A 20,466-nucleotide genomic window follows, 5' to 3' on the forward strand; every position below is an offset into this window, starting at 1 on the left:
GTTTTCCTTGCCTAGAACAAAGTCATTGATTTTATGTGCTCTGTAATCTAAGCCTGACTCAAAACTGGGAAACCAGTGTTCTTTAAATTTAAACCATAATAAATCAATCCTTTGTGAAGGGGAAGGTATGATAATCATTAAAACATGTTGAGGAACGTCATCGAGTGGCTATAAACTGCGATGAAGAGGTGGTGCTCCTTGAAGGCATTAGCCCATCTTTGCTGTAGGCTGTCTCTTGCCGTTCGCTCTGGACAGTTTGTTTACAGGGTTATTGTTTCAATTCCCTCAGCCAGCAATTGGTCAATCTCTTGTTCCAAAGGAATTTGAGATTTCATCAACTCTGACTGGCATGAGATATTTCTAGATTTTTCTTTAATTTTTTTTTTAATCTCTAATGCCTTGCAGAATTTTTCCATCTTCAAAGGATTTGCTTTTGCAAGAAACAGTTCGTAATGATTAGGTCTGGGAGTAAAAATCGAGAGGCGTGTGCACATGCACATGTGTGTGTGTGTGTGTGTGTGTGTGAGAGAGAGAGAGAGAGAGAGAGAGCGCATTGAGTATGGGGAAATAAGTGGTTCTGAGGAGGAAGTTCTTACTATACACTCCCCTGAACTGTTGAATGCTTTTACATTTAGTACGTATTAATTTTATAATAGGAATAAATCAATAAAATTTTAATAGAAACATATAAAACAGATTGCCCAAGTCACTTTGGAACATTTTAATCAATTTTAAAGTATGTCTGCAGAGGCAAAGTAGGAATTTGAGACACTAAACCCAGTTAATTCGGGTCAGACATCCAAGCCATAGACTGTTTAACTAGCTCTTCAGATTGGTGGTCTCTGGTACATACACTTTTCAAATATCATTATTCTGACTTTTAACTCCATTTTACTGTTAAAAACACTTTTATAGACTTTATTATATATTTACCTGATTCTCATCATGGTAACTCATTTTCTGCTAAGGAAACAAAGTGGGAAATTTGGGCTCAAAGGTGAAGATTGCTGACATAATTAATCTGATTATAATTGTACTATATCTGCCATGCCCTAACTCCTAACTCTGCATTTTACTTTATGTTTTGTTAAACATAAATTAGCTCTTAAAAATGGTTTTTAACATTTACAGGCTAGGAAGCTGGCTCAGTGGTTAATATTACTTCCTGCTCTTCCCACTTTAGTTCCCAGCATCAATGTAAGGCAACTCACAACCACCTGTTAACTCCAGGTCTCAGGGGATCAGTCACCACTGGCCTCCATGAGTACTTGCATAACCCTGAATACACACACACACATACACACACACACACACTTTAAAAATCAAATTTTTGCTTCTTTAGACCAGGCTGGTCTCGGACTCATAAAGATCTGCCTGCCTCTGCCTCCTGAGTGCTGGGACTAAAGGCATGTGCCATCAGCAACAGGCCAAAAATCAAATTTTTAAAAGCAGTTGTAACAGTTTTTAAGTTGTTCTAAAAATTTTGAGCAAGTAAAGTATCCAGAATGTCCAGATAATACAACTAAATTCTTCTTCGTTTGGACCTGAAACCTGGTCCTCCTTGTTCGTATCCATACTCTGTAGTCCCCAGACACAGAACTACAGACATACATAACCCGAAAGACAGGGCATTGCCAGTTTGACATGATGCCCTGTGCTATGTTCCGTCAGGTTTGTCTTTAGGAGGAACATTAGTGTTGTACAGTGAATACCTACAACAGAGAGAAGGCTGCTTTGAATATTAACTGACCACAGAGGCAGTTAATGGGGCATTCATTCACATCATTCAGAAATGAAACAAAATGCCAGCATGAAGAATTATCTTCCTCCCCAGGAAGAGGCCATCACTTCTCATAGTAAAGCCCTGTAGAAGAAAATATTAATTAACTTAAATACTGACATGTTTTTCAAACATCTACAGGAGTAAGTTTTCATTGCAAAAAAAAAAAAATCTTCCATTCCCATTCCACATTGGGGATCTTCAGAGTCTACTATTTTTTATGTTGACACACAAATTAGAATCGTAAGATTAAAGTACTCCATGCCTCTAATAATTTTGTTTTCTATCTCTATATTTACTTCTTTTCATACATTCCATAAGTAAAATAATAGTAGATATCACCATTAAAAATAACAGCTGTCAGAAATATTAACTATGCTTTTAGTTGACATTCCAACTAAGGATGTTTTCAGGTGTTATGCCAAGAACAATAGAGTTTTTGTGTTAAATTCTATCATGATAAATCACATATGTGAGTTTGAGAGAACAATTTTTCATCTATTCAATATTTCTTGCTTAATAAACCATTTAGGCCGGTCCCCATAGTCATTTAACTAGGGGAAGCATTAAGTCAAGCACATTTTGTTTTCTTCCAAGATAATAGTCATAGAAGACTACCTTCCAGGGAAGCAAACACTCTTTTCTTGGTTTTTACATCTGCTTTGTTTTGTAAACCCTATAGAAAGCCTATAAGGTAATGCCCGACATCCTTCAGTTTATCAATAGAACTGTACAGTGTCTTTGGCTGCATGATTGAGGACCCCTTCCTTCCCTGAGGTGTACACTGAGCTGGATGGGAAATACACATTTGGGTTCGAGTGGAAAACTTAGACTGAGCTGTTTGTATTTTGAAAGGAAGAATCTCAATAGAATTAGGTCATAGTGGGGTTTGATTTATGACAGTTTCTTTCTCTGATTCTGTCTCACTTGATCATCAATCTTACCAATGGGAAAGGTGGGAGGCTTTAAGTTTCACTAAGAACAGCCCTCCTTTCAATGAACCACTTGGGGGAGACTACAAATGCATAGTTTCTCTGAAATTCCAGGGTATGTGACAAGATTTTGTGGTAAAAGAGTATCTTTCATTGGCAGTTTTCACAGACTCCCTGGAGTGTATGTACTGGGGGAAAGGGGAAGGAAAAGGCAGAGGAAGGGGCAGGGATTCAGACACTTTCTTAAATAAACGTCAGGCAAAAGTTTTCCAGTCAGGCACCACCCAAGTGGATGAAAACGAAGTACAAGTAAGGTAGATCCTCAGTGAATCCATTCTGTTTGCGCCTTCCACAAGTGTTAGTGGCGCCATCGGCCATGCGCCCGTCATCATCTCTCTGAGCACCTCCAATGGCCTAGTGGGCTTTATAGTTTCCTGGAAGAAAATGGCAGGAAACCAGTTATCCTAGGAGGAGCCGAACCTTCAGTTGTGCCAAGTGCGATGAAGCCAGCTGCAAAGCTGTGGAAGTTGACAAGGACTCCGATCTCAGCCTGTGGTGGAAGCTGACCAGAACTCCGATCTCAGCCCGTGGTGGAAGCTGAGGAGGACTCCCATCTCAGCCCACGGTGGACTAGGGCGCAGAGACAGGGAGTCCTTACTTAAGAAACAGTGTGCGCTTAAGGAGAATGCCAGCTGGGTATGACTCTGTGGTTATGAAATATGATAATAAGCAATATGCTGTTGCTTTGAATATGGCCAAAGATTAAACTTGCTCAGGGTGTTCTTCCTTCTCTTCTAGTTTCCTCTTCACCACTATAAGTTACTTGAGTGACACACAAACACATAGCTCTGATGGAATTAAATCTTGCTCTAGAACATGATGAATGAACTACACATCCTCTAGACACAAGACCACACTGCCGAAATATTCATCTTTGTTAGCAAAGATGGTGGAATTTTTCATGAACAAATCCCTGTTCTTCAGGCCTATCACCTGAAGATCCTCATGCTGATCACCTCCTTGGCATGCATTGATTCCCACCATCCACCCACACTGTCTTGTCTGATCCCCTTGTACTAGTGAATTCTTACTGTCAAGAACTTGTAGATAGGCCTAACAGTCTGGTACTACTTTTTGCAAAATTCAATAAAATATTTTCCAGAGTCGAAAGAAGAAAGAAAGAAAGAAGAAAGAAAGAAAGAAAGAAAGAAAGAAAGAAAGAAAGAAAGAAAAAAAGAAAGAGAAAGAAGGAAGGAAGGGGGAAGAAAGGAGAGAAAGAAAAGAGAGAAAAGAAAAAGAAAACAACCAATGTGCAAACTTGAGTTGAAGATGAAGATGAGCCAGACTGAGATGAAGAGGAAGAGCACGCTCCACTGAGTAAACACTGCACAAGAGCTCTAAAGCAGAAGGCCACTCAGGGTCCTGGGAGGGGCTAAGATTTGAGGGCAGATGGTATGTAGAGAATTAGGGGGTGGGAACTGCTAAAGTTAACTGGACTGAAACATTTTTAGAGATGTAGGTTTAAGATAGGTTACTCCTCTTAAATGCTTTGATTACAGGATATATCAAACTTGCTATCTAACTGAGTATGGGAAATTCACATGTACAAAAAAGCATAGAGGTGAGATCTCAAGGAAAGAATCAATTCAAAGACTTCAGGTCTTTTGAGATGGGATTTCTCTGTGTAACCACCCTCACTGTCCTGGAACTTGCTCTATAGACAAGGCTGGCCTCCAACTCACAGAGATCCATCTCCCTCTAGCTCTAGGGTCCAAAGTGTGCTTCACCACCGCCTAGCTCAACTCAGGGATTTCTACTTGATCATCTGCCTATCCAAGCATCTCAGTCTGGCCCCTGCCTTGACAACAACCTTTAGAATTTTGTTTTGGGCCTTCTGGTTGGCTAGTTTTCTTAGGAGCCAATGTTTACATTGAGGCAATGAGCAGACAAAGCATGCCAAAACATAAAAACCCAACTGGCTTCCAAGTATAAACACTGAACCTCTATTTTGTATGATAATACCCAAAGACTTAATTGGCTCTCAGAAGGTATTATCTAACCATGTAAATGTATGGGTAACACATAATTACAAGTAACATATTGTATATAAAACTTACATGAAACAATCGAGTGATAACTGTTATGCTTAAATCATAAATCATTTTTGACATTTTGTACATTTTATGATTTGAGCTAAGTGGCTAAGGCCTTGAAAATTATTTTACATTTCAGAATACTTTAAAGAGCAGATAGCTTAGCAGGGGGAAGGAATTTTCATGGCTATTTTCTGAATGGCTACATTTAGACGCAGAGTTCTTAACAAGACTTTGATTTCATTCCAAAAGCCGGAGCCCTGCAAGGATAGAATCTTGGGAATACTCCACATTCCTTAAAGAATGCTTATCAATTAAACCATCTCATTTTAGTTTAGTGACCTTTTGTGGAGTAGGGAGCTAGCATTTCCCCCAAATTATCTCACATGAAGAGAAAACAAACACTCTAATAGATTCTTGTGATATCTGTCAAGTGGAAACAACTGAATTTTTTTAATTAAGCTTCCATAGCAGATACCTTCACTGAGGAAAAATGCCTTTGTCAAAGCCCGTGGACAAAAACAACAAAAGAGAGCCACAGCGGAAAAGAAGGAAAAAGTGTGTGGAGCACAAGCTACTCCTGGTTGACTTCAACCCATGAGGATGAAACATATCTACAATACAGATCCTTCTAGAAAAAGAAAGAAATCCAATTCACTCACACAGTCTGCTTGCCCCTCATTCAGTTACCAGGAGACAGCTGTGATTTCAACACACCACATCATTTTCATGGTCACCATGGCCAGCTGCGGGGAGGCAATGCAGAGCTGCTATTTGCCTTGTGGTGACCAGGTGCTTAGCCAGTGTGTATCTGTACCCCCTTGTGATTTGCTTCTGCGCCCATGGTCCTTTGTTTACTGTCTTCATAGGGGAGAGCTAAAGCACTGATTGACCGTCTATGATGTGCCAGGCCTGGTATACACCAAGATAAATGTGACATGGCATATCCCTTTCCCTGAGAAGCTTCCAAAGAAAACTCACCCAAAGAGTCTGGTGTCATTTCTACAAACTTCTATTAGACTTGAATCCAGACAATCAAAGGCCCACGCTCATACCATTAGCCATTTTTCTGTATACCTCTTCAAATGTATGGGTACACCAGTCCTTGGGTCTTCTTTCTTTAGATTATATTTGTAATTTCTCAACTACCTTCCCAACAGTGGAGTCCTCTGTCTGGTCCTTCTCTTCCTATTGTAAGGTGTATCCAAGTTGCCTGTGTCAGAGTTAGACACTGTTGTAATTTTGAGATGACCAACTCTGAATGCATATGACCTGAACATATATCTTTCCTTTTTATTTTCATTTTGAATTTTTTGTACATGTATATGATATCTTTTTTTAATCAAATTCGACTTCCTTTGCTCCCCACAAATTCCTCCCCTGTCCCCCTCACTGCTTTTTTCTCCAAACTTCATGTGCTCCTTTTTCTCTTTAAATTTTGTTCAAATACAATTACATCTCTTTCCCCCTCCCTTTCCTCCCTCCCTCCAACCCCTACTAGATCATCCCGCCTCTAACCTCTCCTATGTCTCCCCTCACTCCCTTGCAAGTTGATTGTCTTTTTCTTTTATTAATACTGTTACATCTATATGGGCATAAATATATTAAATAATAACCCATTGAATCTGTTTAGTGTTGCTGGTGTGTGTCTATGATTTCAGGATCTACTATTTGGTATTAGATAACCTATTAGGGATTCATCCTGGAGAAAGATTAATTCTGCCTTTTCAGAAGTTACACATTGCCTATAGTTCTTTGTCTAGTCATGGGACTCTGTGAGATTTCACCCTTCAACATTGGCGTGTCTATTGGCGTTATCATTTTTCAGATCTTATTTAGCCAGACACATTGTTGAGGGATCATGAGTGTAGCTTCCCTGCCATTTCTGGAAGGCACAATCTTACAGCAGACTTCCTAGCCCCCTGGTTCTTAAAATCTTTCTGGCCTCTCCTCCATGGCATTCCTTGAGCCTGAGGTCATATTTGAGGTGTATCCATTGAGGCTGGGAAGCCACAGTCACTGCTTTCTGACCAGTTGTGATTTTCTGTAATGGTCTCCATCCGCTGCAAAGGGAAGTTTCTTTGGTGAGAGTTAAGAATAATTTCTTAAAACTCACTGAGTCCAGTTATTGCTGCCTGTGTGTTCATGGGTATATACCATCTCTGTAGCCTTTCAGAAGCTACATCCCTGACAAAATCTAACTCTCCCTCTTCTGGAAGCAATCAGTTGACACTAGCTCCGCAATAGGGGTAGAATTCCACCATGCTGGAATTTTAGTTGGCTTGCCCCATGTAGGTCTTGTGCAAGCATGTAGTCATAACCATTATGAGTTTGTATATGTAATGGCACTGTCGTGTCCAGTATATATGTTTTGCTGAAGTCATCCACTGCCTCTGGTTCTTATCATCTTTCTGTCTCTTCTTTCACAATCACTCCTGAGCCTTGATGGGAGGGGATATGATAGAAATGTACCATTCAGACCTTAACACGTCATAATCTCTTCTTCTCCACACAATGACCAGTTGTGGGTCTTTGTAGTAAACACTTACTTTTCAAAACATCTCCTCTGGTAAAGTCTGAATGATGCACCTATGTATAGGTATAAGGAGGAATTTTTGGAGAAGTTTATTACTTTCACAGAATAATAGTATTAGGTTCTCTGCTAGGGCCTCTAACTTACATGGTCATGTTTTTGTTTGTTTGTTTTGATTTGGGGTTTTTTTTGTTTGTTTTCCCAGTTAATGGTCCCAGGCATGAGTTGCATCTTGACAGTTGGTTCTAAATCCAATTATAAAATGTTTCATTAAGTCCATAACATTCATGCCACTTCCACATGTTGACATATCTTGCTAGGCCAGTTGTTATTGTAGCTTGAAGGGTTTGTAAATAGTTAAAGCTGTTGATTAGTTTTCTCCAGTAACGTTGTGCAGTGGAACCTCCTGACATCCTGAAAGTTATTCGATAGGGATGAAATATCTGGGTCAGTACAATCTTGATTTCTCCATATCCTGTGACTCAAGTGTGTGGTCTTAAGGTTTATATTGCTGTGAAGAGACATCACAGCCATAGTTCCTCATATAAAGAAAACATTTAATTGGGGTGGCTTACATTTTCAGAGGTTTAGTCCATTATTATCACAGTGCAACATGGTGATGTGCAGGCAGACATGGTGCTGGAGAAGGAGCTGAGGGTTCTACATCTTGACCCACAGACAACAGGAAGTGAACTGAGTAGCTTGAGCAAAGGAGACTTCAAAGCACATACCCACAGTAACACACTTCCTCCAACAAGGCCACACCTGTAATAGTGCCACTCCCTTTTCGTTTATGGGATCCAAGTAAGTTCAATTAGATTAAATTAGATCATAGGTCTCTTCAGCAGTAGGGTCCTACAGCCAAGTTTTGGAGAGCAACCAAGAACAATGGTAATAATGTGTGATGTGTTCCCACGGAGCCTGACTGACCAACAACTTCAAAAGAGAGAGCCCATACCTCCTAACAGGATTTTTGTCAGTTTCCATGTAATTATTTTGGGGCATAAGCCATGCGGACAGCCAGGTGCCGGGGATGCAGCCCCGCCGCTTCATATTACAACAGAGTGGCACACAACGTGCTAATGAACTGAAAAATGAGGGGAAGAAATCTATGTTGCCTTTCATCAAGATATGAGAGCATATGTGTGATTTCACGGAAATCAACAACTTCAGATTATATCAAGCCTTCCTCTTAAACATGCGCAATTGACTAAATTAAGAAATTTGTGTTTACAGCCAGGAAGTGGTGGCGCACGCCTTTAATCCCAGCACTGGGAGGCAGAGGTAGACAGATCTCTGTGAGTTCAAGGTTAGCCTGGTCTACAAGAGCTAGTTCCAGGACAGCCAAGGCAACTCAGAGAAACCCTGTCTCGATAAACCATAAAAAAGAGAAAGAAATGTATGTTTACTCCAGCCTCAAAGAATGAAAGCCTGCATGAGAGCATCCTTCAGTTATTGCTTCCAGTTAGCAAGCCATAAACTGAATAGAAAATTAAGTTCTTCAAAGAAGAGCTTTGTGATACTCGGAAGTCATGTGACTTCTCATAGGACTGCTTTGCTTGATATGTTACCAAGAGAGGTTAAGTGGGACAGCTGTGAGGAGTGGAGAAAACATAGCATGAGCTGACATAGGTGAGAAGATTCCAGACAAGATTTCAGGACTGATGTCCCGAGTCCCTTAAATGAAAAACCGCGTTGCTATACCTTGCTCAACTTCACTTTTTGCACAGCAGCAGACTTCCTGCTATCTCCCTCACCACCCCCAATCCTCAATAGTAAAAAATTCGTGCTCTCTCATTTTCCTGAACCCCTCCTTCTGGCAGAACTCTGTGTGGAATGTCTTCTTAAAGCCGCCAGAACCTAATCACAAAGGTCTGTGAGATGGGCAGCCATTCCCTGTTTATCAAGCAAGCAGCCAGCTGGCCAGTTACTGCATGGGACATCAGAGCCCATGGCAGAGAAGGTAAAAGGGTGAGGGGTGACTCTTGTCATCGAGGGTACTTTACTTCTGTGCATATTAAATACTCCAGTGCTGTTGTCTTATGCTGCTGATGCGCCTTTAGCTGTTGACTACACAGTGTGAATTAGATGGTTATGTTAATGACAAATATGTAATCACTAACTGCTTTGATTTAGTTCCATTGACTCCTTTTGTGAACCTTCAGAGGTTGTAGAACACCACAGCTGCCAACGCCTTGGAAGCACTTATCAGTGTCTCCCAAGTCATGGAGACTCTAATGTCAGCTGTTTCATCAGAGACTTACTGATTTCAATGTCAGCTGGCAGACACCCCTTCAGCTCTGCACTCACCCCAGAAACTCTCATGGATTCTTGTAAAGATCTTGGCGTTAATTCTCAATACAGATACTGACTGTTTAGCTGTGTGTCTCTGACAGGTCATACACTGTCTCTGAAATGGAAGGCTAACTTCAGCCCCTAAAGTGTTTACAAGCAAATTAAATGCCAAAAGTAGCCTGTGAAGGTGGGGATTCAGCTCAGAGCGCTTGTTTAGCATTCAGGAAGCACTGGCTTGTGTTCCAGCACCGCAGAAAAGAATCCCTTTCTCTAATGTTGCAGCCGTGCTAGCTGTGAAAGAGCAAGGTTAACACAGGTAATACTTGTTTATCTTCAAGATGCTCACTCCCAGTGCAGCATGCTACACTTGTGAGAAAAACCTGTAGAAGAATACATAATACTTCTTATAAGTAAATATTATAAAGGACTTATTTTAAATATGAGGAAAAAAGACTATTGTCATGATGATTTTTAAATTGTGGCAAATTGTCAGAATAATGAAAGCAACTAGCAATTGACTAAAGATTTGATAATAGTCGAGAGGTGGTGGCACATGCCTTTAATCCCAGCACTTGGGAGGCAGAGACAGGTGGATCTCTGTGAGTTCAAGGCCAGCCTGGTCTGCAGAACTAGTTCCAGGACAGGCTCCAAAGCTACAGAGAAACCCTGTCTAGTAAAACCAAAAAAAAAAAAAAAATTAATAATAAAATGATTTGGGTTTGTGGGTGAGGAATTTTTGTAATGTACAGGGAAAGTGACAGGCAGTGGTGGCCCAGGCCTTTAATCCTAGCACCTGAGGCAGAGGCAGACAGGTCTCTAATTGAGTCCAACCTGGCCTACAGAGTGAGTTTCAGAACAGCCAGGACTACACAGAGAAACCTTGTCTCAAAAAAAAAACAAAAAAACAAAAAACCAACAAACGAACAAAAAGTACAGGGGAAGTTTCCTAATTCCGAATTTGTGATGAATCATGGAAGCCTGTTAGACATGTTTTTATTCAAAACATTTTATATGCTATATTTTGACAACATTATTTCCCTTCTCCTCATTCCTCCCAGATCCTCCCCCACATCTCTACCCACACAACTTCAAGTTCTCTCCAATTTCTCTTCTCTCCTCTCTCTCTCAAAAAAAAAAAAGAAAACAAACAAAATCCTAAAAATCAAAACAGAGAAACAAAAAAAGAAACTTAAATTTAATAATGGTAGTTTTTCACCCACATGAGTATTTGTGTACATAATCTAGATGCTCTCCTGAGTATTTGATTTAAGCAGGTAGCACTGTGAATTTACCAATAGTCTCACAATATTGTAATTTTACTTTCTTCAACTTCAGTTTTTATCTTGTCTGAGAAGTGATGTTCTTGGATGCTGACTTACTTAGATACATGCTGATACACAAGTACACGCACATGTATCTCTAATATTGCTAGCAAGGCCAAGACAGTCTCAAGGATCAATACATTGAATTTTTCAATTCTCAGTGAAAGAACCCTTTGGGTACTTTGAGCTCATTCAAATTTATATCCATTTAGGAAATTCAGGAACCTTCGACAAGACTCAGACCCCTTGCTGGCTCAGGAATGAGGCTCAAATATATAGAACACACTTATCCCAATGCCTGCCACACTGTATCTTAACAGCTTCATCTGCCTCCAGTTTTTCAAAAGAACTAATGGAAAGGTAGAAACTGAAAATCCAAGCGGTAAGAGAGTAAGGGGCTAGCCTTTCATCTAAAACACGGTGGTTGGTAGTATCGTTGTGCCTTCATGGACTTCTCAGTGGCCACGCTTTTCAGAGGCAAAACCTAGAGGCTGTGTCACGGGATTTCAGTAGGCAAATTCCAGGAGTAACTTCCAGGAGTAACTTCCCTTTCCTTGCCTCATGGTTTTCTCTGCTCACAGCCCACTTTAATGTGATCACAGTACGTGATGATTGGCTGTCTTCCCCAGGATGCCTCTACTTGCCTGATAGGTAACTCCAAAATATAATGCAAACTTGCCCTACCTTACAACTATTTTACAGGGATCTCCATATCCAAAGACTGAGATTGAACTTTAGTCTATTTCATCATCACTGTCCTTGCCCCAACCCTCTGAGGTCTTGATACTACAAGGAGTTTGTGATTGCAGTGGTTTGTATAGGCTCAGCAGTGTTGTACTGGAGATTTTTATCTACACCATCCAAAACCCTGGGTAGGCAGTGTCCATAGCCCTAAGAAAATCTTTGGAGGGAAGTGCTTTAATCTAGCCACAAAGAATTTACCAGAATGCAAAGGAGGGTTGGGATGTGATGGATGGCCTTTTTGTGGATCTCTGGCCACAACCACAACACAAGCAGGGCTTCCTGTCTCCATGCAGACTCATTTATTCTACTTGTTCCTCTCTCTCTCTCTCCCTCTCCCCTTCCTCCTTTTCTCTTGTGTTTCTTTAGAGTTCTAGTTGCAACAATCCTCATACTTCTTTAATTACACGGCCTTATTCATTTTGTGTACATGCACAGGCGTATGCCACAATACCGCCGTAGGAGACAGACAATGCAAAGAAGTGTGATGCATGTTTCTATGCATGCTTTTTGGGCTCACAGTCTGGTGAGGAAGACAGAGATGTGCAAAAACGAACAGCACATGAAGTGGGTAAGCGTGATGGCTGTGAACAAGACAGAGTCTTGAGAATAGAAAAGAAAACTTCCTGATGAATATATCCGGAAGGCTCTTGTGCATGGTAGTTTAGTGAATTCATCAGAGGCAAGATGAGAGGGCTGGCTGTGGCCCACCAGCCCTAGCCTGGATCCCTGCTGACTGAGGTTTCTGTCCTGCTCGGTTCTCGCAGTCATTAAGTCCCAAAGTCATTAAGTCCCAAGAAATCACACAGAGGTCTACATTAATCATAAACTGATTCGATTAGTAGCTAAGGTTTCCTATTAACTCTTATAACTTATATTAGCACATAACTGTTGTCTGTGTTAGCCACGTGGCTTGGTACCTTTTTTCATGGAGGCAGTCACATCTTGCTTGCTCTGTGTCTGGGTGATAACTGCAGACTGAAACTCCCTCTTCCCAGAATTCTCATTGCCATGCCTCTACTTCCTGCCTAGTTACCCCGTCTATACTTCCTGCCTGGCTACTGGCCAATCAGCATTTATTTAAAATACCATCGACAGGGTACAGACCATTGTCCCACAGCAGATCCAGAACAAAGCAGGTCATGAAGTCAAAGGAACAGAATAGTCATGGATTCAGAAGCCAGTTGATGAGGGATAGTCTTTCGGCCACAGCAGAAGAACATTCGTGCCCACAAAGATAGTGACTGACCCTCCATTTTGCCTATGAAGAGCCCCCAAATCACTAGTTTTCATCATGGTTTTAATAACTTTCATATTTATTTATGAGGGTGCATGCATGTGAAGGTCAGAGAACAACCCCCAGGAGTCAGCCCTCTCCCTACACCTCGTGACATCCAGAGTTCAAACCCAAGTTGTCAGGTTTGTGTGTGTACAAGAGCCTTTGCCTGCTGAGCCATTGCACCAGCCCCACATAATAACCATTTTCAGTCTTCTTTCCAAAGAGGAAGGAAGCTTATCTGAGAAACAGAGAGGGGTCTGAAGTGGGACCCAGACTTGACAACTGTACTTACGAGCTCCTGTGGGTCTTATTATTATGCTGGGGAAAATACAAAAACATGGGTTTGACATGTACTCGTGCCAATGCACACACTACAGACCTGGAGGTTTCCGTGGTCTTAGACTCCCACAGTGTCTCAAGCACAGAGAGTTTCACTGGTGTCTTAGATAACCTTCCAATACAACACCAATCCTTGGCAAACAGATGAGAAGATAGGAAAAGTCTGGATGTTTAACAAGGTTCCTTGGCCTTCCCAGCCAGCTGTGCATAAAGATTGTCGTTTTTGCCATCACCCGGAATAGAGGAAAAACACGGATTTCAGCAATGTCACAGGTACACTATGGGAGCATCTTTTTACAGGATGTTTTGTGTCTTCAGAAAACATGGTTCCTGGAGCTGCCATGATGGTTCAGGGGGAGAACACTTGTGCCCAAACACTTGCCCCCCGAGCTCCGTTCCTAGAGCCCACGTGGTAGGAAAGAACTAACTCTTGAAAATTGTCCTCTGACCTCCACATACTTGCCAGAGTGGGCACACGTGTACACAAACAAATGTATAATATGAAAGAATAAAAGAAAGAAAGGAAGGAAGACAGGAAGGAAAGTTGGTTGGTTCATCCTAACACCCTCCATTTTCTGCCAGTCTTATACAGCGCTGGGAAGACTTTTACATCTACCATCCCTTCTAAGAAAATAATACAGTGCACAGAAGATGTAGATGTTGAAATCTACCCTCTGTACACTGTGCTCTAAGGGGTTCAATGACTTGCCCCCGGTCAGACAACTTGAGCAGGTGCTAAATTTGCCCCCTCTGGAGCCCAGGTCCTGCTTCTGTGCAGTAACGCAGAAGGGCAGCATGAAGGCATTTTTCTCTCCTTGTAAAAGAGAAAAACGAAGGATGGGGAATTATTGAAACACACCTCAATCATTCTGCAGTCAGCGCATTGTTTCTCCTCTAGAAACACCCCGTTGATTTTTAAATCCCTTTAAACCTCCCTGGCACCTGTATGGCCCCGATCCAAAAATTATTACCAAATCCCTTGCTCGTGCTTTTTATATTTAACCTCTTAGGAGTTTCAGTGATCGTGACTCTGGTTTAGTGGAGAATTTAGGGGCCTCCAGGAGTTTCCTTCTTCCATGGTAGCTAGAATCATGTAGTACTGGGACCTCAATATAAGAATGTATTTGTTCCACCCTACCCCTCTTTTTCTTAGCCAATTACGCACATAGACAAATGCACGCTGGTTCTTGTAGGTTTTTAAAAAGTGTAATCACACAAGCTCATGTTGTCTCTGGATGTCAATGTCTCTGAAATATTGATGAAAAGAGTCAGAGGAAGGTGACGTGGGGAGGTCATCAGGGTTAGTTGCTCCTACTACATGATATGGCTTCTTTTCAGGCGAACACTGAGGCTGCAAACATAATGAGAACTTCCCAGCAAATTCATTATAACAAAGCTTACTGCAAGCTCTCTGGGCACAGAAATAGACCCGAGGAAAGTGACTCCCACATAAGACCTAATTAAATACTTTGATGTCAGAAAGGAGAGCTAGGAGGATTGGAAAGTCAAGTCAGACCAATGTGACGGGCCTACATTCACATGAAAAGAGAGAGAGAGAGAGAGTTCTGTCCCCTCCTCACTCCTTCTCTCCTCCCTCCATCTCTTCCCCATCCTTCTCTCCTTTCCTTCTGTTCCATGAAGGAAGAGTAAGCTTTGGGAACAATGAGTTGTAAATTCTTGAGCCAATTAGCCCAGTGACTTACTACTGTTTCTAATGCACAGAATGTCACAGGCTGTTTTGCAGCCGCCCCAAGTCGGTTTGTTAATAACAGGAAGCTAGCACTTCTCAGTACAGTGGATCAAGCTACACGTGAAAATAAATGCAAAAAACCTGGAGGGGAATAGCAGCAGACCGAGAGTAGCCTTGATTTAATTTAACATTTGGGGTCCACACACATGAGCGTTTTAGTAGGCTTCATGGTGGAAGTTGCTGTCATTTGTAAAATATTCTGGCCAATTAGCTAATAGTGTGCTTGGATTTCTCCTGTTTTGATACAGTAATACTAAGTACATTGTGAAGCCCAATTATACAAATCATCCCCATATGCCATACCAGTCTTTCTTTATGAACTGTGTTTATAAATCCTGTGTGAGGAAATGTGTACTTCAGCAATTTAGACCATGTGTAAAAACATAGCCAATGGGATTGTCAAGAAAACAAGTTCCAGCGTAGGAAATCCTAATGTGCTCGGCTGGAATAACAGGGGGGTGCCGGGAGGGTGATGGTGCCGGGAGGACGATGGTCTGCTCCGTGGACTTGTGCTCTACAGTGTTTAACCAATTTAGGAGCTTCCACTTCCCCTTCTGTTGTTTTGTTCTTTTCTTTTAGGATCCAACCTTGGAGTTTTTGAGAAAATTTGGGATTGGTTTTCTCTCGGGGACAATGGGCTCTGTCTTTAACATCCCCTTTGATGTTGCCAAGAGTAGGATCCAAGGGCCCCAGCCGGTTCCTGGAGAGATCAAGTACAGAAACTGCTTTAAAACAATGGCGACAGTCTACCGGGAAGAAGGGTAACAGATAGTTCCTTCAATAAATGCGCAAGGCTCAAGGATTGTTGAGACGGGTCTCGTCTGTTTTGATGAGAGCCAGTGGGCCTTCCTAGGCTGGCCTTATGTCTAAGTCGGTCTGTGGAATCTATGGCAAACCTTGCAAGGCCACACAGGAATGAGATGTTGTTAGCACAGTGTCTTCCCACTACCATGATCGTGCCGAGAGGCATGGCTATACAAAACTCTAAAAGTTTGCCTGAGAATGCTCAGATGAACTCTTGACCCGTCAACGTGCATCATGTTATTGTATGTTGTATGTCTTATTGGCATGCAGGCAGGATACTTGTCTTCTGCCTGAAAAGCTAATCAAAATATCGTCTAACTCTGTACTTTTAAAAGATCTAATATTAGCATTCTGAAAATCTGGATATTTAAATTTTTAAATATTTGACTTTTTAAATCTTTTTTCTAAGTTTTAGTTTTTCAAGTAAACAAGTGATACTTTATTATTTCCACCTAAACTGCATCGTATTTCCTAAGTGAAGACTGGGCCTGCAGTCTTTTAAATTCAATTACAAACGTCGTTTTTGCCCATATACATGGCTGTTTTGAAAGCAAGAAGCATCTCATTGATGAAAGGCATGTTTCTGATTGGCTAGGACCAGCACAGCCTGTAATAAAGAACTGATTTACTTTCCCTTCATCTAGTTAGCTGCAGCAAATACCAAGCCAGATACTGTCAGGTTGGGGGTGAGTGTCAGTTCAAGTAGTTTCTTTGCAAATGCTGAGGGAAGCTCTCAATGAAGCTGGGGTCTTACTACCTATGTCCAGAGTAAGAATGTTGCACCCTTCTCTCTCTTCTGTTACAGGATTCTAGCCTTATACAAAGGCCTGGTTCCCAAGGTGATGAGACTTGGACCAGGTAATGATGCTCTGACTACTTAGGTCCTCCCCTCTTTACCGTTCTGGCATCTCTGCTTTTGTTGCCTATGAAGTTTACTACACTGGGGGAGGGGGAAATGTTAGGACACAAAGTTATTAGTTCAAGCTACAGAAAGCATCCATTCGAAGCACTCTACCTTTGTTTAAAAATACTATTTATGGCTTTGCTGGAGGCCAATGAGCATCATCGCCCTGTCAGTGGGAAAAGATCCACAGCCACCCAAGCCTGAGTGAGCTCCAAGTCATACACAGTGGCTTCAGGCTGAGTGGAGGATTTCACAGAGAAAGCCATCTGCTAAAATTCTCCCTTGGGCTCCAGACTCAATCTTGTGTCTGCCTCCCCTTCATTTCCAAAAGATGAAAGGAAGAGGGCTTGCTTCCCTGAGCATCAAGAGTTCCCTGAACCTCACTCCCCATCACTTCTGTGGAGTGAAGCGCTCACTTGTCCCAGAACCCATCAGTTTGGTATGGCTTGGGGATAGGAGACCACAAAAAGAAAAGAAGAGAGAGAGAGAGAGAGAGAGAGAGAGAGAGAGAGAGAGAGAAGCCCGACATTCCCACACGGAGAGTCAGCTGCCTCTCTGTAAACAGATAAGAAAATAGCTGCTGGAGACTCAGCCGCCTGGGCAGATAGCCCTGAATTACGAGGCACCCTATGATTAAGTATGAACATATGTTCTAGACCGCACAGACATTTTTTTTTAACCAGATCTCGTGCCCCTCCTTAGACAGGCTGGTTGTCTTCTCTGGAACATTCTCTCCTCCCTTTGCTGTTCCCCCATTTTAACACCCGAGTCCTCCTGTATTCCCACACATGTGTTTACATTTGAATCTCCATCTCCTACCCCAACCTCTGTGGGCACCTGAGCATAGCTTTTTCTTCATAGCTGCCATCTAGACCTGCCTCCCGTCAATCACTGGCCCACATGTCAAAACCAACTAAGAAATAAAAAACATTGGCAGGGCTGTGCGTCTCTGTACCTTTCCTTCACCAAACTCTAAAGACTTAAGAACAGACCTAACACCAGTGAAAATAACAGGTCCAGCCCAGGCCAGTTTTCTCAAAGAGTAGGGATGAAAAGAGTAACCAGGGAAAATGTAGCTAACATGGTAATAATCCCCTGGAACCTTGAACCAAAACTCTTAAATAATCTGGACCCAAGTTCTGTTAGAGGCTTTCAAATGTTTGCGTAGGTTTTTAGGTTGTGTTAGGTTAGGTTTAGTTGCTGTGGTGTTAAGTGTGATGGAAAGGGTTGTTGTGTTACTGCCCAGCCTAAAGCAAACTGTGAAGAACCAGTAACCTAGTGGAAACACCTGGCTTCTACTTCATTTCAAATGTTGAGTCCTAGGAACATCAAAGGGAGGACTTTAGAGGAGAAAGGTGGGGTTTTGAGTTAAGGCCAAGCATATTTAAAGGAGAAAAGAAAATAGCATAAAAGAAAATGGGGGCCAGAGAGATGGCTCAGTGGGTAAAGATGCTTCCCACTAACGCTGGCGACCTGAGTGGCTTCCCCCAGGGCCTGCATGGTGGAAGGAGAGAAGAAACCCAGTAAGCAACCCTCTGACTGCAACCCTCCCCTGGCATGGAGGCAGGCACACCTATGGAATGGTGTGGGGCTTTCTAAAATAAAATTCAAAAATTAAACTTAAGATACATCGAGTGGGGACTGGAGGTAGATCGCTGATGGAGCATCACAAGTGAGGAAGGAGGGAAGGAAGAGGATTGGAGGGAATGGAGGGAGGGAAGAGATGAAGGAAAGAAAGCAAGCGGGGCACCCGGAATTTTCATCCTTCATTCTAGAGAACCATTTCATCTTATTTTTGTTCATGTTTTAGTAGCTCGATGTGGCTAACAATGTCCCAGATTTCTCCTCTAGATCTCACTAGGCTGAAAATCAAGGTAGTGTCTCTCTCTCTCTCTCTCTCTCTCTCTCTCTCTCTCTCTCTCTCTCTCTCTCTCTCTTCCCTGTCTTGGGGGCGGGTGGAGAGCATGCATGAACATGTTTTACATTGTGAACAGTTAGTAAAAGTAAATTCAGTGAGCATGCACACACACAGATAACACAGACAGACAGACACATACACACACACAACAACAACCCTCCATAGGGTTTCTTGTTTGTTCATTTGTTTGCATTTTTGAAATTCAAGGAGAGTTTTACCAGCTGACAGGACTTTAATAGAGTATCTCCATGGGTTAAAAATGAAAATTACAGGCAGATAATTATCTTTGGTTTATAGTTACACAAACATGTGCAGCCTGTAGGTTTTTTTTTAAATCATATGGCAGTTTGTGCAAAATAGCTAAGATCCAAATCAAGTTCCTTTTCTTTCCAAGAGATCAACCTTCCACCCATGCAGCCAAGCCTGTTCTAAGTCATACTCTGAGTTTTTGTCCACATTTGGGTTTTGTAACTTTTTTTTTCACATAGGCCATTCTAAGTCACAAAACACATCCTATTCACGACATCAGGTAGTGTTAGCTAGGCAAATGCTTGCCCCAGAGTGCAGGTGTCCAGCAAGCTCTGTGCTTATTTCCCTGAGTTGTATTCCTGTTGATGTCTTTGACAGCAACCACTTCCCAACCAGTTACACAACATTCTCATCTAAGACAAAGGGCGGTCCTGTGCCACCCAGCTCTACTTCCAAATGTTCAAGTTCACATCTGCACCCATCTGAGGCTGAGAAGTGCGATGATGCTTAGCTCCCAACTTGCTTTTGTTAAGTTTTGCAAAGTAGTGTTTTAGATATTCAGAAAGTATTTTCCAAACAGCACAGTTCAGTTTAAGAGTCAGACGTGCCTGTCAAAGCACAGCCTTGTAGAATTCTTTCTTAAATGGAACTAAGACAATGCCAATTATGTCTAAAATACGAGAAATCTTTTGGCTAGATGTAAGAATCTGAAAGTTTTCTGTTCGCAGAAAAGTCACATGCCTTTATATGACTAAATATGTCTTTATTTATTTACTTTTTTTAAAGCTGAAAGTGCCTGAAAAAGAATCTGATGAGAAATGATGAAAGTCGCAGAAACTCATAGGGGGAAAAATGCGTTTGGAAACACAAGATGGTCTTGATTTTACTCTGAGAATTTTCCACAGTTGTTGTTTTCTATCTGTGCCACAGAGCTCCAGATCTGATGATTCCAAAAGCCCCAGTCTGATAAGGCCTCCTGAGCCTCTGTGGCATGGAGTGGAAGCAGGGAGCAGTGTCGATGCCTTTTCTCAGAACTCTGATGAGATGCAGCTTTTCTCTCTCCTAGGTGGCGCAGTGATGTTGTTGGTGTATGAACACACCTATGCATGGCTACAGGAAAACTGGTGATGTGCTAAGAAAATTTTCCCCTTAACAACGGACATGTGATCTGCGGTCCCATGAAGAGAAGACAGCCACCTAAGCTAGATGTACAGTGAAGATGGAAGACAACCTATTCTGATAGTTTAGAGTTTTAGACAGACTGACAAGGCACTTTGGGCCATAGACCCACTGTGAGAAGAACAGGAACAGGAGTGTGTAAGTTAGGTAGGAGTGGGGTCCAGATCAGATACAGTTCATAAAAGCTATACGACTCACACTGCTTCACAATAAAAACTCATTTAATAATCTTTCTGAGAAGTCTATAAATACTTAAATTCTTCAGAATGGCTAAAATCAAAAACACCAATGATAGCCTTTGCTGGAGAGGATGAGGAGTAAGGGAAACACTCATCCATTGCTGGTGGG

The 20,466-nt window shown here is 41.9% G+C and overlaps 1 protein-coding gene across 1 annotated transcript in view; it reads left to right on the forward strand.

Annotated features, from left to right (window-relative positions):
- Slc25a21 (solute carrier family 25 member 21) overlaps positions 1–20,067 on the forward strand; it is a 487,785-nt gene extending 467,718 nt beyond the window's left edge. Inside the window, exons 8-10 of the mRNA XM_057782797.1 lie at positions 15,644–15,825; positions 16,674–16,726; positions 20,006–20,067. Of these exons, the coding sequence (XP_057638780.1) occupies positions 15,644–15,825; positions 16,674–16,726; positions 20,006–20,067 (297 nt within the window). The remainder of the gene's footprint in view (positions 1–15,643; positions 15,826–16,673; positions 16,727–20,005) is intronic.
- The last annotated feature ends 399 nt before the right edge of the window (positions 20,068–20,466 follow it).

Source organism: Chionomys nivalis, chromosome 10 (assembly GCF_950005125.1).
Source record: "Chionomys nivalis chromosome 10, mChiNiv1.1, whole genome shotgun sequence".
Classification (NCBI taxonomy): domain Eukaryota; kingdom Metazoa; phylum Chordata; class Mammalia; order Rodentia; family Cricetidae; genus Chionomys; species Chionomys nivalis.